Raw genomic sequence first — 23,836 nt, forward strand, 5'->3', positions numbered from 1 at the left:
AATTCTACCGTGCTGTAATAATTACAGTGAGAAGAATCCCCCCCCCTTATTTAGGGTCACAGCAAATGGTTGCTGGAGCGCAAAAACTTCCTGACATTTATTTTGCATCCTAAAATCTGTCCTAAAAATAGCTTGCTTTCTGCATTAAATCTGGTTACTTGATAGGCAAAAGACTTTAAAAAAAAATGTGGCAAGAAAGCAAAGAACAAAACAAGTTCTGTAATTGTTTGCACGTTTGCTTTTGGAGGACCATTGGGTCTTGAATGAGCAGAGCACATCTTTCCTCTGAACCGATAAAAAACATGATTGTCTCTGTTGCCTCTTTGTGCCAGGCAATTCTCTGGGGCTGGTCCCCAGCTGCCGCAGGGAAGCAGAGTGCCGCTGTGCAATGCCGCGACAGCCCCCGCTCCCTCTGGGAGGTGTTGGTGTCACCCCTCCGCAGCCAGGTCCCTGCGGTGGCTGTAGAGGTGGCTGCGTGCCAGCACAAAACCTTTCCTTGTTCTGCTTCCCTGTCCCCAGCCCGCTGCGGCCGCAGTGGAAGGAAGCCAAGTGAGGTGCCACCTCCCTGCCAGCCACCACTGGTGACCGCCGCCAGACAGGCATGTGTTGCTGGTCCCCAGCCCCAGCCAGCCCTGCAAGGGGGGCTGCTGCCCACCGGGGCAGGGCTCTGCTGCAACCGCCTGCTTTTCAGGCACCGCAGAGCTTGTCCCTGCAGACATGCTCGAGTGGGTGTTCGGCAAGGTGATAGACGTGCTACAGCTGCGTGCGGTGCTGGTCTTCCCCTTCTGCTTTTCTTCACCCCCGAGCCCCACTGCTAACCGAGGGCGCTCACGCTGTGGTTTGGCTCAGTCCTGCTGATTCCTGGGACCAGCTCCATCTGGGGAGCTGCGGCAGGTCACTAGGTCCCAGGCTCTCTGGGACAAGCAGATCTCTTGTTTGCATTCCTGAGAGCGCGCTGGCATGATTCTAGGCTTTTCTGAGGGGACGTGTAGAATTAGCTGTGCGAGCATCACAGGTCATGTTTCCCAGTGAGGTCTGATTTCTGGGTGGGCTCCGGCAGATTTTCTGATGTCCCAGATGACATTCCCAGGTGGGAATGTCCATGGGACCTCTCCTCTCTGCCCTGCTGCCGGTTTTTATGGCTTTTGTAAGAGCATGAAAGTGCTGTCTTTCCATTTTGGTGAGAGTTTGCCGATGAACCCAAATGTTGATAGAGGAGGGGATAGGCAGATATACACAAGCACATCCCCAAACAGTGCGACAGCAAAGTTCACATTGCTCTAGGAAATATGGTTCAAAATAGACCCTGAATTCATTCCCACAAATACTTTCAGGCTTAGAACTCTGGCAGAAGTTTCATTGAGGCTGTCCAGCCTGCAGCCCAGTGTGTTGCCCCCTGCCCCTCTGAGCCCTGTGGGTATAATTTAGTGGTGTATTTTCTAATACTAATAATGCATGCCTCTTTGTGAAGTTTCCCTCAGCATTTTTCAAGGGAAGGGTGAACATGTGTGCTGCCCTCTGCTACGAGATCCTGAAGTGTTGCACTTCCAAGGTTTCCTCCACGAGGAATGAAGCTTCTGCTCTTCTGTACCTCCTGATGAGAAATAATTTTGAGTTCACCAAAAGGAGAACATTTCTGAGAACGCATCTTCAGGTCAGTAACCGGGGAAAAGCTAGAGAGCAGGACACCTCAGGTTTAATGAACGGATATATCAGTATAACTATGTCACCTCATATCTTCAGAGGATCTTGCGGTTGTTATATGGAGAAAAAGCCTTTTGATTTCCAGGCTTTGCCTAATTCCTGCTTCCAATGAGTGGCCCAGGGCCCTTTGAATAAAATACACTGCCATCAAGTATTCCAAGCTGTTGAGTTTTTGGAATCACAGACACAAGGCACACCTCTGCCCTTGAGGCTGGCTGGGATGGGGTGGGAAGGACAGCAAGAAGAGCTGCCTTTGAGGCAGGAGAAGAGGTTTTCCTGGAGCTACTTTTGCAGCATTGTGTTTTTTGAAGAAAATTTAGATACCTAGTGGGGTAGATGAATAGTATCCGGGTTGTAATGAATCACAGAAGGTGGTAACTAATGTACAAACAGGATTTGTATTACAATTGTTATATTGTTAATTTTGTGAACTCGCTGTTCAGCAAAGCAGTTTGGTCCTCTGGGGAGTACTTGTCCTTGGGAGATGTGACAGGAAAACCACAACAACAACCATTGCTTGCGTTGTGAGAAAGACATGATGTTTTCCCATGAACTGTGACAACGGAACTCCTCTACTAGGGCTTGCTTAAATAAAGGCCCTACCCTGTCCCAACAGATAATTATTGCAGTGAGCCAATTAATAGCAGATGTGGCACTCAGCGGTGGGACAAGATTTCAAGACTCCTTGCTCATCATTAACAACTTTGCAAACAGTGACAGGCCTATGAAGGTAAGTTGGAGATGCTATATCACATGTACTATCAGCCATTAATGCAAGACTGGTGACGCACTTCAGGAAATCATGTTTTAAGGGTAAGGCTAAGAATTTGAACTATGACCTATAAGCTCGTAGCGGGCTGTATTTGCTCAGTAAACAAGTATTAATGCCAACAGCAATAGGGTCAGCTGCACAGGCAGGTCATGCTCCATCCGTGAGGCCTCATGCCAAGAGGAGGGAGCTCTGCAATTCAGGTTATGCTTTGTAACGTGTGCTGCTTGCAAGGTTGTCCAAAGAGCCTTCCAAGAACTTCCAGCTTTGAGAGTAATGACAAGGAGGATCTGGTACTTACGTTGCCTGAAGATACTAATTCACAGGAATTCATTTTAATTAATTGTCAGTAATATTAAGAAAGCACTCTTCCGTAGAAATTAATGGTTGTGTTTGAGAAATAATTGTGCATCTTTGCACTAGAGTCAACAGCTTCTACCCAACACATTGAACAATACATTGTCACTGCAGCTTGCTCCATTGCACACAGCATAGATGCCAGGGTAGGACAGACAAAAAGGAAGCATTTTTACAGTTCTTAGATTATCCTAGGACCTAACGGTAGAATGGGAAACTCAGTTAGGTATTGAATTTTAACAAATTTATAGTTAGGATATACCTGGAAAAAACATCAGTTCTCTCTGTACACAGGTGCTTATAAGGGTTTCACTGCGCCATACTTTGCTGCTCATATTTTACATCACGAGACTATCATTCATTATATGCAGTTTATGTATTTTTGTAAGTGAAACAGTACAAGAGGAGAGATTTCTATACACTGGAGAGGATGCTGTGTAAGCCACAGAGATAGCTCTGGGGCAGGAACCCAAGGAGAGGGAACGTGAGCCAGGCTTATGATGGAACAGAGGAAGCTGAGGGGGAACCTAACTGCTGCTTTCCACTATGGAAAGGGAGGTTACGGAGACAAGGAGGTCAGGCTCTTCACAGAGCTGCAAAGTGGCAGGCAAGAGGCAGTCGGCACAAGTCGCTGCAAGGGAAACTCTTTTAACAACTTTTACTTAAAATTATTTCCCAAGGACATGGTGCAGCCATGGGGTAGGGCCCAGAAAGGACGTAGGACTTCTGTCATTGGAGATTACAGAACTTTATTTATTACATTCCTGTGGTGGGAAGCTCAACAAATGCCTATGGTCCTTTAGGAATTGAAGAGTGACCACATCAGAGACTAAACAAGCTGGATGTTGAATGACATAAAAAATACTCTAGGCATGGTTTACAGTCCCGTCCCAGAACATTTGCATGCATGTAGCACTTCTGTCTCGCTCTCACACCAGCTCCTCAGGATGCCAGAGTACCTGCCTCACTAACACAGGAACTGCCAACTTGGCATCCTGGCATGAACAGGAGAGATTAGCCCTGTGCACACCCAGGCTGAAATGCCTCTAATTGCATACGAAATACTGCACACTGTGTGCAGTGTGGGTTCAGTAAGTAAAAGCTAATTAGTCTTATCTCTGTGTTCTCGGTGTTTTCAGATGGGCAACAAGTGGAATGTTGGCTGGAAGGCTAGCGGCAGCCTTTCTTTAGCAAAGCCTGGAACACCTGTTTTTTTCTGTATTTGCTTCTAATCAGATTTTTTTTGTGTCAGGCAACTGCTTTTCCTTCTGAAGTCAAAGATTTGACAAAGAGAATCCGTACGGTGCTTATGGCTACGGCTCAAATGAAGGAACATGAAAAGGATCCAGAAATGTTGATAGATCTACAGTACAGTTTAGCCAAATCTTATGCAAGTACCCCAGAGCTCCGGAAAACTTGGCTGGACAGTATGGCAAAAATACATGTAAAAAATGGAGACTTTTCAGAGGTAATTCATGTAATTAAAAACATGGTGCACAACAAGACAGATGTACAGATGACATTTTAATTTCCCCTTTGTACTTTGCAGGCAGCCATGTGTTATGTTCATGTAGCAGCTCTCGTTGCAGAGTTTCTCCACCGGAAAAGTAAGTGTGTGCTGTTTGGGAGGCGCAGGGAAGACTATGCAGTGATGGGTTTGGGAGGGATCAAAGTCTTTTTAAAGACTAGTTTCTCTCAATGTGGTAATTTTTTATTTTTTTTTTTTACCAAAAAAACTTTACATTTTAGAAACAAGCTAAAAAGGAAAAAAAAAAAAAGTACAGTAGATAAAGCTAGAAGAAGATGAGCACTTTTTAAGAAAGGAATCCAATTGTTCATACACAGGCATTTACTAGGCTGGCCAGGTCTGCTCACACAGTCGTGTTGGCATGTTGCTGAGTGAAATAAGAACTGACACATCATGTCTTGGTTTAAATGCTCAGTTGTATTTTACGTTAGGAAATGTGCTCACAGGGGAAGCCCATGTTAAAAGCTGGCTGTCAATATGTTCATCAGAAGTATCACTGTAGACAGTACAGAAAACTATAGAATAAAGCAGTCAAAATTCAGTCAAAAAATGAGGCTATAGCCTAACTATACAAATATGTAAAGAACAATCAGAAAAAAAGTGTATTGTGGTTTGATGCAAAACAGAAAGGAAGGACAGACTTGTGTGTTTTCAAGTAACACCACTTCGCAGGTTTTATTTTAAATATCTGTTCCACAGTTGATATATTGACCCCATTTCTCGTTTCCGTGTAAGGGAGTAATTGTTGAAATGGACACCTAACATTTCAGAAGGTTAAGGCTACATATGAGCGGATCACATGCACTGCCTTGGCTGGAAAGGTCTTAAGTGCCTTGCTCAGGGGGCTTGGAGTCCCCACAAATTCTCTACTTCATGTTGGCTAAGTGGGAAAAATCAGGACTTGTTTTTCTGATATGTATACACCTTTCACATGGCTGCAGAGGGGAGAGCATTAAAAGTTAGCAATTCTTTATTTGTACCCTGGAGGCTGCTTACCACAACCGGGTGGTAAAGGAGAAGAAACAAAAGAGGAACAAATCTAAAGGAATATCAAGTGAATACATTGAGTTATCTCTCTCACTGGTGCTCTTTACATATACATAGGCTGGAAAGGGTTCAGTACAGGCTGAACTACCCAAAGCTCTGGGGTACATAGCTCTGCTTTCTGCTAGGAGTGTACAGTCCTGTTCACTTACCACCCAGCTCTCCAGCATCCAGCAGCAGCTTGCTTCTTGTATCTTCTGTGTAAAGAGATACCCTTGTCCTTCTCTCCTGACTTTCGGTTGGTTGCAGCTGATTAGGTCGGTTAAAGATGACTTCCAGATAGCACACTGGGAAATGTGTTGTGCTTGGTGTTAGTTCCATACTAGGAATGACTCCCACGGCAAATGGCTGGGGAGGTTCTGATGTGTTCAGTCTCGTGCAGGTAATCAGTAGCAAAAATGGGGCTCAGGTCCCCTGTTAGCTGTCAGGCTCAGTGCTATCAGCTAGACTGCTTCCCTGGCCATTAAAGCATGACACATTTGAGATATGTTATTTGACTAATCCATTTGCTTTTGTCTGCTACAGAACTTTTCCCCAGTGGATGCACTGCCTTCAGGAAAATTACTCCCAACATTGATGAAGAAGGTGCAATGAAAGAAGATGGTGGGATGATGGATGTACATTACAGTGAGGTGAGGTCCTGTAGTATAGACTACAGGATATCTGATAGCTGATTAGGATTTAAGTTTTAGAATTTGCTCGTGTGAGCTCTAACAAATTAAGACTTGTGTGCCGGCATCTGTAAGGAAGACTGTTCCACGGTAATTTCCTGAGAGAAATCTGCATTGAAGGGTTTTCTGTATGCAATTCAGATAAGTAAAACTGGTGTAAGTTCTTGGTTCTTTTGAAAGGCTTTTCTAGCACTGAGAGTGAAAAAGCTGCACCGCAATCTTTGCCGGCCGTGTTATGCAAATGCTAATGCTGCCAGCACAGGGCAGCACAGCGTGGTATTTCCAAGGAGGGACAGAATGCAAGTCAACCCTGCCAAGTGAGAGGTCAGCTCAGGTTCCCCTTGAGTTAGAGCTGTGCTGCAGGACACTTAGTTAGCAGAACAATCCAGAAACCATAGCAGGGCACTGGGGAAGCAGGTAGATCCTCCCATGAGTCATGAAGTCTCACAATTCTGCCCCATCCCTGTACAACTGCATCGGGTGGCCCACGTGGCTGGGCAAGGTGGCCCTGCAGCCCAGCTGCCCGATTGCCCATTCATCAGGACTAGGCTTGAGGATCCTTAGCATCACATCCTACTGCTGTTGCACACGTGTTCCTTGGACATGTTTCTCAGGCATGCACTTCTGACTTGCAGTGCTGTCATCTCCATTCCCTCCCAGAGTTTTGGCATTGTCCTGAGGATGTGGCTAAATAACCAAGGCATACTTGCTGGCTATTTTGCTAATGATTTATTAAGAATGAATGAACTTTTGAAAAATAACTTGTCCTTTTTCCTTTGTTCTGCGACCCTCCCCAATTTAGAATGCCCTTGAAAAGGCTGGGAACACACAGGGTTTAAACTTATTTAACTGTGACTGCTTATACTGGGACCTATTAAAGTATCTGAAGTTAAAATGATTTTCTCTTCTAACTTTGAGTGTTATTAACAACACCCGTTTGGTCGCTGTGATAGGAGGTCCTGGTGGAGCTCCTGGAGCAATGTGTAGATGGCCTGTGGAAAGCAGAGCGTTATGAAACAATTTCTGAAGTTTCCAAACTGATAATTCCTATTTATGAGAAGCGGCGTGAATTTGAGGTAGGTGTTTTGAACTGGTGTGCATGTATCAGGCAATTTTCTAGATCACTAAGAAAAAAACAGGAACTTTATTTTTGAAGTTACAAATTAATAAACTGGTGTTGGTGAAGCACAAACTGTGCTTCATTGCTGGTCATTAAACAAATTGGTGAAAGCAGTGGTCTGGAGGGTAATTATTAAAACTAAAGACACGGAAGACTCATATTTAGTGAATAATTCCCACTTTCCTTCTGCTAAAATAAAGCTGTCATCATCCCATATACGCATCAAAGCCAGATTCTTTTTTGAGACGTGAGGGTTTGAAGGGTTAAAAACAGAGGGAGAAGTGTTCAGAGGAAGGACTAGACCTGCAGGCATTTCAGTGGCCAGTGGAGAGGAGGGAAGGAGGCTGTTACCAGCCCTCCACCATGCTCCTTCCCAGCACCTGCTGTGACCCCTGCTTTGGTGAGGCTCTTGCTCGACTGCTGAACAGTTGATCCCCTCCACACCAGGGCAGCATCCAACTACAGAATTGAAGCTAAGACAAGCCTTGATTTATTTTTTCATCTTAAAACTGTGTTTAATCAAAATAGAATTTCTGGGTAAAATACTGCAAGCTGCTTTACCCTTAAAGGCTCCGTCAGGGAACAGGCTGAAACAGCAGGCTCAGCCTTCTCTCTAAGGATAGTGGTGTTACTGCAGCCTGTGGTACCTTTCAGACCTGAAGCTAAGCACGTGCTTAAGACTGAGACTCCTTTTTCAAAGAAAATGGCATGGGTTCAACCTCTCCAGAAATTCAAGTTTGAATTCTCCAAAGGATTGTGTTCAGATACCTTTCAGTGTTAGCTAGAATTTCCTGCTTGCAAAATTCTGCTTTAATGATGTCAAGACTTGATTTCCAGAAACTTACTCAGCTGTACAGAACACTTCATGGAGCATATGCTAAGATATTGGAAGTAATGCACACAAGGAAGAGGCTTCTTGGAACCTTTTTCAGAGTGGCATTTTATGGACAAGTAAGTATATACCCTGGCTCACCAGCTACCCCTCACCAGGCATCCTGGCCCCTAAAGCTGCCGCAGTGTCAGACCTGAAGCTGAGAAGCCTGCTGGCTCCTCTGGTGCAGCCACTGGCACGTCTGCGTGAGCGTTGCAGCATTGCACCCTTGAGATGAGGGTCTGTGTCCCTCTCCAGGAGCACTTGATTTATTATGAAGTTTGTTTCTGCTCACAGGCTTTTCATCAAACAACGCAGCAGTTAGGAAATGGCTTAATGGGTTCAGAAAACGTGGGGGGTGGGGAGGGTAGGAGTGTAATTATAGTTATCAGAAGTTACACAAACACAATTTAGCGTGTATGGTGTATAAACAGTAATAGTATATAACCATGGTATGTAAACAGCAGCAGTAACAGCCATTTTTGTCTGCAGACAATTGCTCTTCTCCCCCGGGAGAAGCTGGAGGCAAAATACGTATCAGTGTTGGTTACGTACTTGTAGAGACAGGTAGGGGGTTTTGTTAGCTGAGGTAGCTGGAAAAATGGACAAGATCTGGGGCTCAGTCTCAAGAAGGAGCATGATCTTACCGTATCCGATGCAGCCTTCTGAGCCTGAAAGCAGCTGTGTGTGGGTTTTTTTTCTCCAGCTATAGCAGTTAATCTAATAAAGTGTGTTACCCCTCATCTCCCTTGTGTCTCTGAACTATCAGCTTCTGCTTGTGGACCCATAACCAAGGGGGAGATGCAGGATCCCTCTTTAGAAAATGCTATGTAAATTATATTAGCCCTGCCTTTCCTTGTTCCTTCCTTTAGAGGAGACAATGAATACCCCTGAAAACATCTTGAGTTTGTGCCTCTGAACACCATTGTCATTACATGCACAACATATGGGAGCATTGACTTTTGTTGCAGCAAACATAGGTTTTATTTTTGTCCTCATCTTCAACTTTGGATATGTAAAAAGTAAATAAGATTAGCGATAGATAAAAGGAAACAACTGCTAGCTTAGTTTTCTAGAAGCTGTAGAAATTACTGGATCAGCCCCTAAAATTAAGCTATGTAAAACTTCATCCTGACAACCAATACTTGATCCAGTTTTGCACTTTAAAGCTTAGCCGGCTTTATACGCCAGCTACACAGAGATATTTTTGACACTTTATCACAACTTCTGACTGGAACAGCTCACCAAAGCATGAAGCTTTCATGCTGTTTCCATTACAGGGAGGACTGGTGATGCAGGCACGACCTTTAATGCAATTTTGTCTCCTTGCAGCAAATACACCAAATCCCACTTCCCAGAAAACGAGAGGAATCAAAACACAGGAAACCCATTTCTTTATTTACTGCTTGAAGTCCCTTGCAGCCTACACAAAATCCTTCTTTTCAGACTGTTCATGTGGCTCTGCTATCAGGGCTTCCTCGACTTATCTTTCTGCTCCTCCTCTATGCCTTATGTTTTTTGTGAATTTTCTCCACTTGCCTCTTTCCAGCCTTCCAAAAAGCCAGCTTCTGGCCAAACCCATCTTCCATATTGTTTAGATTTCTCCCTGTCATGTGCAAGCCTCTGTGTTCAGCAATGACACGTTTGTGTTGGTTGAGGAATTTTACGATTTTTTTTCACATGTTTTTTAAAGAAACCCATTAAAACAGGCCACGTTCAGTGAGCCATAACTGTCTAAACCTTCTTGACTTTCTGAAATGTTAGTAGATGCTTGCTTTCAAAGTGGAAAATCAAAAATCAAGTTTTCCAAGCAAAGAAACCCAGCCATTCCTCGATACTCATTTGTGATTAATTTTAGACGTTCTTTGAAGAAGAAGATGGGAAGGAATACATCTATAAGGAACCCAAGCTGACAGGCCTCTCGGAGATTTCCTTCAGACTTCTGAAACTTTATGGAGAAAAATTTGGGTCAGAGACTGTAAAGATTATCCAGGATTCTAACAAGGTAAACTGCACGAACAAGCTAACAAAGTGCTATTGGCAGTGAACATCAAGGCCACATACTCGAGGTGCACTGATGAGCGTGACATAAATGCCGCTTGTATCCTAACACTGGTCAGGGACTGGGGCTGCGCTGCTCTAAGCACTGTGCAAATGGAGCACAGAAGGATGAGCGTTGCTCTGTGGAGCTGGAGATGGGAGACCACAGAGCATCCCTTACTTCTGCCAGTAGGAAGGGAGGAGCGAGCCTTCTCTCCCACCCTCTTCCACAAAGTACCTTGCTCCCAATTGTGCCTCGCGGCCTCATGCTCCTGTGGGGACGTGTTGCACAGCTTGACCAGTTTTGGTGCTGATCTGGCTCCAGGTGGAAATGAATAAATTGGGAACTATGAGTGGAAAATTGCAATCCACATCCCACTGAGCCCTCTTGTTGGGAGGCGTTTAAGAGCCAGCACAGAGGAGCAGGTGATGGGAAGCAGAGTTACTGTTGCTTTGACACTGCCAGTCTAAATCTTGTGGGGCCCTGTAGCTGTAGCTCCTTCCTTTTCCTATGGAATAACCGTTGTTTCTCCCTGCAAGGGCTGTTCACACCCTGAAGTTGCAACCATGGGTATGTCTGGGTTACCAAAGATAGTGCTGGTGATCCCAAAGCTTGCTTTGTGCAAGCCTGCAGGTTTGTACGCTGCAGCACAGCACTGTGTGAGCTCATGGCCTGGGAGCAATACAGGCATATTAGAAGGACTGAGTGGCTAAGGCGTGTGCTGCGTGACGGGTAAGGCAGTATGGCTCCCTGTTCCAGATGCAGCTTGTTTGGCATCTGATGAGTTCTTTCTTGTGCCACACCTCCTTGTCTTGTGTATCTGCTAGCGATGGTCTAGACATCAAGGTGAGGCCAAAGGGAGTGTTTGGTGTGTCATTCCCCTGTTTGCAATGGCGCTGGGGCAGCAGGGAATCCATTTAAATCGGATCTGTGTGGGTAAACTAACCAATTCTAAGTTAAGTTATTAACCTTTGTTCTTCTAGTGAGTAACCACCTTATTTCACAGGTCAACATTAAAGACCTTGATCCTAAGTATGCTCATATTCAAGTGACTTACGTGAAGCCCTATTTTGAAGACAAAGAAATCTCCGAAAGAAAGACTGAATTTGAAAGAAATCATAATATCAATAGATTTGTATTTGAAACTCCTTATACTTTATCTGGAAAAAAGCATGGAAGCGTGGAAGAACAATGTAAAAAAAGGACCATTCTAACTAGTAAGTACAAGCATATGGACATGACAGTGTGTATCAGCAACTATCTTTAGACTATTTTTGCTCATGAGAATATCCCAAGTCAGAGTCAGAAATTCTCTCAGCCACATAAACAGAATGACGATACAATATTCTGGTTGGGAGGGGGAATTTACCTTGTATTTCTGTTTGCAGGTTTTTACAAATTAATAAATTGTGCTGGTAAATTACAGCCTTGTCCAGGTTTTCACACACACTGAGTAAAACCCTGAGGGCAAGGATCTGCTGGTATATGTTCTATGAAGAGTACTTCTATTTGTTGCATGACTTTTCAAGCTATAAAATCCCTTTGCTGTTTCTGCTAGCTTTGAACTCCTTTCCGTACGTAAAGAAGAGAATTCCAGTCAATTATGAACATCAGGTTAATTTAAAACCAATTGACGTTGCTACCGATGAAATAAAAGACAAGACAGCAGAGCTGCAGAAACTCTGCTCTGCTGGTGATGTTGACATGATCCAGCTGCAGCTCAAATTGCAAGGCTGTGTTTCCGTGCAGGTAAGGCTGGATGTCTGTTCAGAATTATGTTTATATACCCATCTCAGAGTGAGTCATCTTTTTGCAACGCAACACATTTGCTTTCCAGAAATCATTAACTACCTCATTTGCAGCGCTGCAACCATCAACCTGCCAGCGCAGCTTTCCCTGCCGCATATAGCGGGACATTAGCAGATGGGTCGTGGTAGTAAGCAATTTGTCCAGCGGTGTTTACAGTGTCAAGTCCAAGGGTAATTGCACATTAGCTGGCCACGGGTGAATGCTGAAATAATCTGCAAGAGTTAAGTATGTACTGCAAATATCAGGCCCAAATAGCCTTTCTGTAACCCTGACTTTTCAAGCTGGATAAATGACCTTAAGACTCAGACCGCACTGCTTTTCCAAATGCAAATAAGAGAAAGGTATGAGGAAACAGATTGCATCTCTCTTTTTGTCTCCATTTATCTTTTAATCTTATAAAACCTAGATAGAAAAACTGATAACTTTTGAAACTTCAGGTGCCTCCGGTGATGTTAGTAATGCAGAGTTGGTGGCATTCAAATGATATGCTAATGCTGGTTCTGTTTTGTTGGGGTTTTTTTTTTTTTAATTTTTACTCCCTTCACAACTGCCCTTAGCCACGCAACAAAAGTTCTAGCATAATTTCTTATTTCTTTGGTTCCAGGTTAATGCTGGTCCCTTGGCCTATGCCAGAGCTTTCCTAAGTGACAGCCAGTCCAGCAAATATCCTACTAAGAAGGTGAATGAGTTAAAAGAAATGTTCAGGTAGGATTTCTAATATAATAAAAACTAGTCAGCCAGCTGGAACATAGTACCTGCTTTACTTATATTTTTGTCTGTCTCCAAAATCAGCAAATGCTGAATGCTTAGACGTGCCTTATGAAGATCCAGGTCTCACAGCGTTGTGGGTGCTCAGACATATGAAAAAAAGTAATGTAACTATATACGTCAAGAGTTCCCAGGCTCAGGGCTGTGATCTCCATGGGGAGATTTTCTAATTCCGGTCCCTTAAGGGTATGTTTTAGCTCCCACTTGAAAGTGTCCCCCCAAGATATAATCAGGTAGCTCCTGCTTCACCTCAGGATGATGAGCCTTCGGCACACTATTTTCTGAACTTCCCCGTGACTCCCGTTTTGCTCATTGGTCACTGTATGGAGAAAGCAGCATTTGGGCCAATCCTATTTTCCTTCACTGTACTGAGTAACCTAGCAAACCATGGAACAAAGACAGGAAGAAGCCCTGCAAACATGCCACATGTGGATGCAGAGCAGAGGGAAGGCGGTTTTACTTTCCAGCCTTGCAGTGCAGCCAGAAGGGCAAGCACTATCTCTATGTATGGAAAAAATCCCAGAAAATCCCAGTCATGCTTGTATTTTCATTGGAATCTATTAAAAAAAAAAAAAAAAAGTTCCAGTAACCAAGAAAAGAATATTACAGCCCCCATGACCTAAATTTCTTTCTGGAGGATTTATCTGCTGTTAGCAACTTAACCTCTCAAGCACACATGGTACAACACATACATCCAAGTCTGTCAAGCCCTGTACAATTCATTTCCCCTCTGTGCCTGACCACGGCATCCCTTGGGCTTGTGACCCGATGTGCAGCTGGTTGGGCTTACCTGGGACCGGCAAACTGTGTGTGGTCCTACAGGCAGGGGTGAAGCTGTGAGACCATGGTGTTGCACCGCGGGTGCATGTGTCCAATCTGCTGAGGATCCAGGCTGGAAAAAGCTCCAGCAGAAAGCCCAATACCTGTGCTGGAATCCCTTCCCATTCCCTGATCCGCTGTGCCAGGGATGCTCCTAGAATGTGACTTGTCCCAAATGTTGGAGAAAAGGGGGGAGGGGGGAAATAAGATTTGCCTGTCTGGTTGGTTGCTTGCTTCAGTGGAAAACTGGGCTATTGTGATGCCCAAAGTTCATTCCTTTCCTCCCCAGGAAGTTCATACAAGCCTGTGGAATTGCTCTGGAGCTCAACGAGCGACTCATTAAGGAGGATCAAGTGGAGTACCATGAGGGGCTAAAATCAAACTTTCGGGATATGGTGAAAGAGCTTTCTGACATCATCCACGAACAGGCACGTACTGCATGTCAGGAGCCCGCAGAGGTGGTTCTCTGCTTGAAAACTAGCTAATGCTGAAAACTGACTGAAAACTAACTGAAAACTCGATCGCTCTTCATGTTGTTTAGCTAAATATAAAAAGGGCGAGTAACGGGATGTGGAAAGTAAATGATACACTTGGTGGATTCCTAAAACCAGTTTCTGTTGACTGAAAGCCTCAGCCTGGTGTTGGTATACAGTGTACATCAGGGTGGAGTCTTCACTGACACATACTGTTAGTCTCCTCACTGCTGTGGTCATCGGAGATCCTTTGCTGGGTTTTACCTCATGTTTTCTACATTGTAATAATCTGTGAAAAGTCACAAGTCAAGATTCTCTGGCAAAATTTCCATTTCCTCAATTATATCCAACTTAAGTTCCTTTTATTATTTTTTTCTCCCATTAGAGGATGTTTTCTTTTAATTTTGGCCAAATGCCAACATGCTATTTATGCGCACTGTTAAAATATTCGTGCTAATTTATCTGACCTATGTTTTAATGTTTTCTTGGATCATTTTAGGACAATGTATTTAAATAGTAGCGTCAGAGAGGTGAGAGAATCAAAGAACAGTTGCACTTCTACCTCGTGTCATGCTGTGAAATTAGATGAAAACTGGCTTACTGAAGTAATCTCCATACCTGTGCTCTTTAATTTTGCCTTCATAATGACAAAAGAAAGCTCGTTGTAAATCTGTAGTATCAAGCACATAAAATGAACGGTACAGGCTGCATTGTGATTCATAGTACTTGAAGTTTAGAAGAATGGTTTTGGAATCTCCCAGTTACTCAACACATAGTCCATGTGTGACTGTTAGCTAAAAATGCAGCATTTTAAGTCTCTAAAAAATATATAGGCGAATTCCACAGTAAGTTGAACAGTTGTTCAAAATAATGCAAAAACATGCAAGTGGCAAAGCACTACCACTGCACCAGGCTGCTGTTTGTAAGTTAGGTTTATTTTCAATAAAATAATGCTTACGGCAATCAGTCTTGTTATGGAAGAGTGCAATATCATTTCAGGTGAACAGTCTCATGAAGGGGCTGAATTTTGTTGTAGGAGTGTAAGGGAGGATCCATTTGAGAATAAGTGACTGCTGCATCCCCTTGCTTTTGTTAGATTTCCCTGCTCTTCTGCTCATGACCACCATTTTCTTAGTGTGTAAACTACTAATTTTGCACATTTGGCTCACTCATTTTTTCACGTACATTACCTACCATGGATACTCACTGCTGAACTTTGCTCAGAGATACTCGTTCATAGGACTTGCCACCTGCTTACTCTAAGCTGTTTGCAAGTAAACCTTTCCAAGACATTTAATTTGCATGCAGGTGCTGGAACTTCTGTGGTTTCTGAATTCTGCAATAGTCAAATCAAAAGCAAATCACTCTGTTCTGCACTGTCGCAGTACAATAGTTAAGATTATCTTAGAACATCTAAGTATTGTTAAAGCACGCTCCCTATTATCTTGATAGATTTACAAACCCAATGTCATATTGATTTCGGTTAACGGGCAAAATATTACAGCAACTGGAATGTCAAAGTGGAGGGCTCACTGTGAAGGACATACTTTTCACTTTCTTCTTCTATTAGACCAAAAGGCAGCTTAAAAGATGATGTTTACAAGCACTGTTCTTTATGGCTGTGCAACATCATGTAGAAAACCACTGACTTGAACTTTACATTGCTATCAAGTGACCTAAGTATCTAACAAATTAGACTTAATAGAACATGTTTTCCTCTTCTGCAAAATTACTCGATTAAACATTAAAAGTATATTACGTTAATTTAGGGCTCTTGTTGCAAACAAAATATGCTTTTCTAAATATTGTCAGCTCCCCAGAACAACACAGGCAGTGCACTTGGTTTGAGATGGCAGGGCAGACGGGTCACTCACTGGGTCAGCCTGTGACCTATCTACACATCTTTCAAGTTAGGGAAATGTAAACACAAAAAATTGATAAACTGCAGCTGAACAAGTACAGGAAGCCTCCGAGAGTGGCAGAAAGCTGGATGTCCAGAAACTGTTTATGGTGGCCACTGATCTCAGTTTCACTAACGTAAATTCAGGCTAACTAACTTGTTGACTGGTGAACCTCAGGGTGAAGAACAAATAACGGTCAGCTCTAGAGGAGCTCTACCAGTCTAGTTAGATCCTGTGCTGTAAGACTGTCCTTCAGGCCAAAAAATACACAGTCTTGTCACATGGCACGGATGTAGTGAGCGTTTACTCTATTTAACTGCATGTTTTCCCCCTGTTTACCGAAAAAAAAAAAAAAAAAAAAAGAAAAAAAAAACATTAGAATTTTGTTCTGCTAAGATCGAATAAAAAATTACTGCACAGAGAATTGTTTCTTTCCTATACTGGATAGCTGTAACTAAAAATGATCCGGTAATACACAGAACAGTGCCTATATGAATGCTAAGAAATTGCTAAATTACTCTTCTTTCTCATTTCTTTGTTATGCTGCCTTTGCGAAACAGCTTTGAAGACAAGGTTGGATATCTTTTTTGCGTACCTTTTTAAACCGCATGATTATAATAATGAACTGAAACTTTTACTGAATTTGTGATTATTTTTTTTCTAGATCTACCACGAAGATACAATGCACTCACCATGGATGCATGACTCCCTACACGTCTTCTGTGCGATCAGCGGAACATCTGGTGATGAAAGTTACTGTTCACTCAGACCCACTGCTGAAATATAAACATATCAGTCGTATTTTACAGACCTTTCTCAGGAATACTTGGAACTGTACAAAGGATGTTTTAAAAAATCCATTATGAGCAAAGATTCAATTTTTTTTTCCCCCCAAAAAAAGTTGCCATGCTTTCAAACAGGGTGCTTGCTTATTTTGCAGAGCAACATTGAAAGTGCCTGGACGTTGCACCACTGTGCTTGTTTTCTACAATTTTTTTTAAGCTAAATGTATAACAGGACGTGGGGAGGCAGTTATCTAAATATGTATTGAATTGCTGAACTATGAATTGAAAGGATAACAGTACTATGTAAAGTTGTACAATGCAATATAATAAAATGTAAAACTACTTTGTAAATAGAAGGAGCATAGAGTATATAGAAGTTAGCATTATGTCGTATTTGCTGCTAAAAGCTTTGTTGGAGAGGGAACATGAAAGAGAGATTTCAGTCATTAGTAAGAGACCTTCCTCTTCTAAAAAGTGACTTGGGATGCAGATGCCCCTGTTGCTCTCAGACCATGGAAGTAAGCTTGCCCTAGTCTGGAATAACTACAGCCGAAGTCAGAAATGGGGATTTTCATACATCCTCTGAGCAGATGATTCTCAAGTAACCTCCTTGAGAGCTGAGCCAACTGAGGCTGATCTCAGTTTTTGCTAACCTTTCACAGCTGCGGGAGGATAAATTGTACCCACTGAGGACCACCGGACAGATTTGTTATTCGATGTGAGTTTTTCCATTTACCGCTCCTGGTCTCACACAAATGCAGACTCTGAGGACATCTTAAATTGAGCTGGCAATTACAAAGTGCTTTAACACCTTTCAGAAAAATTTTGATGATCTGTGAGATGGGCTTTAAAAAAAACAATGCAGCACATCAAAATAACTCATACAAAATTGAGGGGAGGGTTTAACATCGTATGACATGCACGTTCCCTCCAGTTAAACAGATCTGTTTTCTGAAAGCCCGTCATTTTTGTTTGACAAGGGGTTGGAGAAAATGTCTTTTCCAGAATTCTTTTACTCCTTCTTCCCCTCCCCAAAGCTTTAGTACATTGCTTCTTATTCATACAACACTTTTAGATGCAGGAAGAAGAAAACAGATCAGTAATTCTTTTGTCCAGCAACATTTTTAACATCCATGTTTTTCAGAATCCCATCAATTGTAAATACGGTTCCAGTAGTTCATATGGGAAGGGTGGGGGTTTTTAAGGCTATGTAGCAAAATGCCATAATAAGCGGACTCCAGCTGAGTATTTAGCTTGGCTATAGTGTCTATAAAATGTTGAGCTTCTTATTTCTGTAACAAAAATTATCTTCAAATAGTAACTGGACCACATTTCAAAATGTTTATTATGCATGATTCTAAAAATACCTAAAATTAATTGTCTCCTGAGAAAATACTTTTGTGATCCATAAAGTCACCCGTTAGCTGCTGCAGGCAAAATACAGATGTGCCTATGTTACAAACAGACCACATTTCTGCTTGTATGTGCTTTTATGCCAGGCAGGCTCTAAATTTAGCTTAACAGAAAGAGGAAGAGAGACTGGTATATTTAAATATGGTTACTACCTTATCGATTTTTCATCTTTCAACGAATAGTATTTAAAGGCAGATAGTGAGAGTTTTCCAAATTACTTTGTTAAAAGGTGATGAAGCTGTTGAATAGTGGATACATTACAAGATTTTTTTAGAGCTAGTTGAACTCTAAACATCAATACTAAAGGCATATATTGAATACCGGCAGCAATGATGAGATGTGGGCATCGAAAAGCTCTTGCACTATAGCTGTTTTAAATCCTGCAGCTAACCTAATAGTTTTCCTGGAATTGCAGTGAAATTCTTATTCGTGTTTTTTGATGTCTTTAATGTTCTGAAATAATGTTGTTAGTTGAATTTTCAGTTCCTGTTCCTTTTTTTTTACTGGAATTCCAGTGCAATTCTTACATCTTCAGATTACTTTAATGGTCCAAGATGAATTTTTGTCTGAACTTTTCAGTTTATTGGTGGTATTGGAGTTGTCCTGTCTTTTTACTTCAATATACTGGAAAGCCATCTCGGTAATTAAGCCAAAAAATATTTAATGTAAGTCCCATTAGAATATATACAGTCAGTACAGTTCAGAATACATGCTTATATGCAGTTTTGATGAACAGCAAAAATGATCATGCCCTAAGTATTTTCCTTCTGTCCTGCAGGTAAATAATTTGACTGGATGGAAAATTTTTCCTTTTTAGGTGGGTTATAAAATGACTGGTAACAAATCAGGTTAGTTTTTCTTTACATTTTCACCAATCTAGAAATGATAGGGAGCAGTCATTAGATATTTCGCAGCTGAATCTGGATGACGATGCCAAGAAGGTGTACACGTTTTCTCTACCTATCCTTTTCCTATGTAATTTTAAACATAATTTTCCTACATAAGTTTAAAGAAATTCTCCAGATTTTTTCTCATGTCTGACTGAAATAGCTTAATTCACAGATATATCTGGGGATTATACTATATACGTGCCTCTTTTATGTAGCCGGTACTCACATTGGGTACTTCCTATTTGCTGCCTTTTTTTGAAGAATATAAACGTTTATTGTTCGTTACACTTTGGGTTTTCTTATACTGCCTAAGGAATGGCAGGAGGTTTTGGTCTATAAAAATCAATAACATATTTCAAATTGCAGCATGGCATGCACCCTTTTATATATCAACATAGCTACACATACATATTTTCTATGTACACCTCTAGTTACTTTTGCTGCAAAACTGCTGTATAACAAATCAAGTCTTCAGAAGGGATGCACTGGTGATTTTGCATTAAAGGATTAAAAATAGGATAAAGTATCTGTCCATGAGGATTAAAAGCACTTGGCTACTTAACAGAGGACTGTTTTGGATAATGGTATGTGTTGGAGCCAGTTTGTTCGCAAATAGGACATATAAAGCAACACAGGGTCTGCCAGCACTTTATGTACAAGAACATGCTTCTAGTGACTTATACACTTAGATGGAGTAAGCAAAGTATAAACATTGACTCTGTTTGACTCACTGCTTTTCTCTCTGCAGAGGGATTAGAAAGTAGTATTTTAAGACCAGTAACTTCAGCAGTACATTTCTTTCCCCCAAAAAATCTGGAATACAGAATTTAGTGCAGCCAAGGACATATTTCTACATGCTTCTCAATGTCCTAAATTTTTTCTGGTAACAGAAATTTTTGTGAGATAAGCCAACAAATGGAAGATCATGGATGTGAGAATACCTGTAATGTGTTTATTTTGTTCCAGAAACCTTTTGAACATATGCCGTATGGTATTTTGATATAGAATAAGAGTTTATGTAAACATAACACCTTTTGTGTCAAAATAGATAAAGTATGTTTGTTTCCCCTTCCCCTGTTTCCCTTGTATCTATACAAGATAGAGTCCCGTGGACTTCACAGCAGGCTTCAGAATAACCCTACAATTTGACGTAACACAGCCCGAAAGAACTGGAGGAACATCTAAGTGGAAGTCACGGGCTCAAAAGTCTCATACAAGTTAAACCACATCTTACTGAATTTACCTATTTGAGGAGAGCAGCATGTGTTCATTCCATGTTCACTGAGCTAATTAGTTCTTCTAATTAAACGAGTTCTTACTGGATCGAGGAATATTCTGTACAGCTAACTATTACGCAACCACCAACTGTAGTACTTTAAGTAATATGCTTGTGTCAAGCAATGGTGAACCAGTTATGATATACACATAATATTTCAGCTGTTCTGGATGTAATTGACTCTCTTTTCATGTAAATTTAACACCTGCTACTATGTGTTCATAACAGAAGTGCTTTTATCATGCATGTTGTATATATGTGTGTTGTACAAGCCCTGTTTAACCTAAGTGTGACAACAGAACGGTACATCGTGTTCGTCTCAGTTGTGAATTGATGTACCGGTGACACCAATATGCAACACTGGTCCAGAGCTTTCTGAGACCATCAATCCTCTATTGCTCTTTTTTTTCTGGTTCTCTTTTTTTTTTTGGAAGACTCAATAGTTCTGACAAAGGCCAGGGCAACATCACATTTCAGTCAATCCAGATAAAACAGAGTTTATTCCAGGTCAAAATAAATGAGTACAAACCCAGGAAAAATAAGTGTTGCAATAAACATGTTTTGCTCAGGGGTTTTCTTCCCTTTACAGAACAGGATGAGTGATCTGAAGCTAATACCGGTGTAAGATACATGGGACTGAAACGTAGTCAAATGAGCTATCGCATATGCTGCCTCTAAAGAAGGTTGCTGTAATAAATCTTCAGATACACCAAATGAAACTGTTAACACTAAATTATTCAGCGGCAAATAGCTGTTGATTCAGAAATCCTGAAGGGGCACAAATAAATACCACGCATCCAGCTCGGAGGATCCCAAAACCACAATTCACCGGGAAGCCTGAGATGGACGTAGAAATGCATACAAAATTATGTATAGAAATAAGGTGTGAGTCACTAGTAAGGAAATGTCCCAGCATATCACCCTGCTTTCCTAAAGAACATTCAGTAAGTTTGTGATCAGGTTTTTTGCTCTGTTTTGTAGTTCCAATTTTAAAACCCAGACTTTTGCTCTTGGGGAATGTATTTGTTATCGCTTATGTCCAACTAACTAAAGGGCTAGTACACGAATATGTGCCGAGCCTAGGCAGTTGTACCGGCTATTACACTGTGTAATGGAAGTCAGGTGTAACTACGGTTATCTACCTCACGTTATCTACCTCACCAACGGGTAAAAGGACAAACTGCTTTTGCTACCACTGTCTTCTGCTGCCAAGGCTTCCTGGACAGGACTCCTGCAAGTCTTGGCCAAACAGCTGTAGAACCAGGTTCATGCCCTGCCTCTCTCGATGAGTGGAGGAGTCACTCCTTGCCAAGTAAATAGATGAATTAAACAGACCTCGGTATTCAGGGAACTGTGAGCAGAGAAGTTGATGCATGGACTTGCAATAGCAATTGATCAGAGAGGGATGCACGTTTTGCACAAGGAAAAATGGATTCCACATCTACCCAAAAGTGCTTTTTCAAAGGACACAGGTTGTATTCCGCGTAATTTCTGGTTTCCGGTGGTGCCTGGGCAGTGGCTCAGAGAGCACTGGCAGGGTTCATGGCCGTTTTGAACACACATATCACAAAACTCGAGACGTTCCCCAAAGGACACTGAGGTTGAAAAGGGAGAGGCCCCGTGAGTCAGACCGGGGTTTTTCAGCTCACAATTTCGGATTTTTGTGTCTCAGATCCAGCTGTATTCTAATTGAGCCCTTTTTTTTTTTAACTGACCCCAGCTGTCTTCTGAAGAGCCTATAATTATGTCTGTTGGGACTTAAAGTATTGACAGAAGCTGCTGCAAATTCAGACATTAAAAAGGAGGAATCTCACCGCTGGTGTGGAGCAATGGATGACTCTTCTGCTCCCAGAAGGGACTATTCCCCACAGCTCCGTGCTGCTAATTACCGCTGCTTCTTGTTGGACCTAGTAATCATGCAGCCACCCCATGCATCAGCATCATTTGTCAATCTGTGTCAGGGAACATGTACAGAAAATAATTGTTGGTTGGTTGGTTGGGTTTTTTTAATGCATCAGCAAAGTCGCTGCACAGCCCCACCATCGCTAGCTTTGGTTGCATGGGTGGAAACAGCAGGACCACATGGCTGAGGGCAGATCACCAGTGTGATCGTAAATCAGTTTATATCAAGCATGAAGCCATAGCCCAAATGCTTTTTAAAGATACCTCAGGGGTGTCTGTATGAGTTGCAGTCACCGCAGCACAGGCATGTTGTCTAACAAGAACATGGGATTTGCAAAAGAAAGATGCAGGATGACTCCATGAAATTAAAAAATGGGAAGTCTCAGGTAGGTGGCATGGATCAAAAGCTTTGGCAGGAGTTCTGTTTGCCACGCACTGGGATGGGAATGTGACAAGCCGAGCACTCAAGGAGGAGGGAGAGAGCCAGGGAAAAACATTACAGCTGTCTCTGACGATGGGCGGGCAGCCAAAAGTGTGTGAACTATTGGATGTGTGCTTGGCAGCGGCTCTCCCAGGAAAAGGAGTGGACGAAGCAGAAAGAAGGAAGGAAGGAAAGAAAACGTTAAGCAAGGAAACCACGAGCAAGAGGGAGATCGCTGTCCCTTGGATCAGCTCTACTCTGCAAACGTCATCACTAGCAGGCATAGCCCGTGTTGCCTGTAGGTAGTCGCGCAGCCTGATCAGTCACACAGCTTGAATGATCCATGTCCTGGAACTTTAAGCCACAATTTTTATTTGAATATGATTGCAGGCCTTTGGGCACTTTCTAATGGCAACTAAGGAATTCGCTAAATCCTCTTCTTTTCCCAGAAATATAGAACCAAACAGGCAGAAAAGCAAAGAAAAAAGCAAACAACAACAACAAAAAAAAACCACCCAAAAAAACATTAACACAGGATATTCCCCGCCTTATCATAAAAAAATCCACTTCCCTTTTTCTAAAATGAGTGTCTAAAAAGCAGATGAACTCTTGCAAAACTCCTTGAAGAGCTGAGTAAATGCTGAAACATTGTCTTGGCTTAGGAATAAATAATTTTCACTAATGTGTTTTGATTTGCCTTGAAGCTTAGCCAAAGTTTCCTCTCTGTTAGATCTGTACCCTATTTATAACAACTGTATTCGGGTGGCAACTAGCAGCAAGCTTGCTAGCTCCCACGAAAATCTAGTTTAGAAGGAAAAAACCTTATCCCAAATGTTTTCTTATCCTGAAACGTATCAAAATATCACTTGCTTGGTATTCCAGCTTCTGTGAAAATGCGGGAAAACTGCTTGCCACATCACACCCGTAGAAATGACAGCAAGTGGCCAAATCACGTTTGGAAGGCGCCCAAGCAGAGGGCGTTTGGGGAAGTTTGTAGAAAGAACAATCTGTAGTAGTGGCTCAGAAAATGAACAGTGCGCATTTTTTTGTACAGATGAGAACTGCAGAAATGACCTGAACTTGCAGGAGGGATTTTACAAACAGGGGTCCTGCCAGGGGCGGGGGTCGGACAACCAGCTTCAGCATCAGGGGAACTGGTCGGGGCTGTGCCACCATCGCTGCTGTCCCACTGGGAGTGCAGGGATGTCATGGGCACGTCCCGATGACCACAGAGGCTGCGTGTAGATCAGGCTGTAAAAGGAAAATGTTGACCC

At 42.3% G+C, this 23,836-nt stretch overlaps 1 protein-coding gene and 1 long non-coding RNA gene across 5 annotated transcripts in view; one reads left to right on the plus strand and one right to left on the minus strand.

The window, feature by feature from the left end:
• The window catches only part of DOCK11 (dedicator of cytokinesis 11), an 83,175-nt gene extending 64,612 nt beyond the window's left edge, over positions 1 to 18,563 (plus strand). For 3 of the 4 annotated variants that reach the window (XM_037407877.1, XM_037407880.1, XM_037407878.1), the window contains 13 exons: positions 1,472 to 1,654; positions 2,321 to 2,434; positions 4,083 to 4,298; positions 4,380 to 4,437; positions 5,928 to 6,034; positions 7,027 to 7,149; positions 8,031 to 8,144; positions 9,923 to 10,069; positions 11,112 to 11,322; positions 11,664 to 11,854; positions 12,519 to 12,619; positions 13,791 to 13,929; positions 16,540 to 18,563. In XM_037407877.1, coding sequence (XP_037263774.1) covers positions 1,472 to 1,654; positions 2,321 to 2,434; positions 4,083 to 4,298; positions 4,380 to 4,437; positions 5,928 to 6,034; positions 7,027 to 7,149; positions 8,031 to 8,144; positions 9,923 to 10,069; positions 11,112 to 11,322; positions 11,664 to 11,854; positions 12,519 to 12,619; positions 13,791 to 13,929; positions 16,540 to 16,662 — 1,827 coding nt within the window. In that variant the 3' untranslated portion in view covers positions 16,663 to 18,563. Of the gene's footprint in view, positions 1 to 1,471; positions 1,655 to 2,320; positions 2,435 to 4,082; positions 4,299 to 4,379; positions 4,442 to 5,927; positions 6,035 to 7,026; positions 7,150 to 8,030; positions 8,145 to 9,922; positions 10,070 to 11,111; positions 11,323 to 11,663; positions 11,855 to 12,518; positions 12,620 to 13,790; positions 13,930 to 16,539 lie in introns of those variants that run through there. The other variant, XR_005107456.1, reaches the window with a different exon arrangement.
• A 2,106-nt stretch (positions 18,564 to 20,669) lies between these two features.
• LOC119157217 lies at positions 20,670 to 23,347 on the minus strand. Its single transcript, XR_005107457.1, has 2 exons — positions 22,054 to 23,347; positions 20,670 to 21,076 (listed from the first exon to the last, which is right to left on the minus strand). It is a non-coding gene; the product is annotated as an uncharacterized LOC119157217 (long non-coding RNA).
• Positions 23,348 to 23,836: the final 489 nt, after the last annotated feature.

Source organism: Falco rusticolus, chromosome 14 (assembly GCF_015220075.1).
Source record: "Falco rusticolus isolate bFalRus1 chromosome 14, bFalRus1.pri, whole genome shotgun sequence".
Classification (NCBI taxonomy): Eukaryota; Metazoa; Chordata; class Aves; order Falconiformes; family Falconidae; genus Falco; species Falco rusticolus.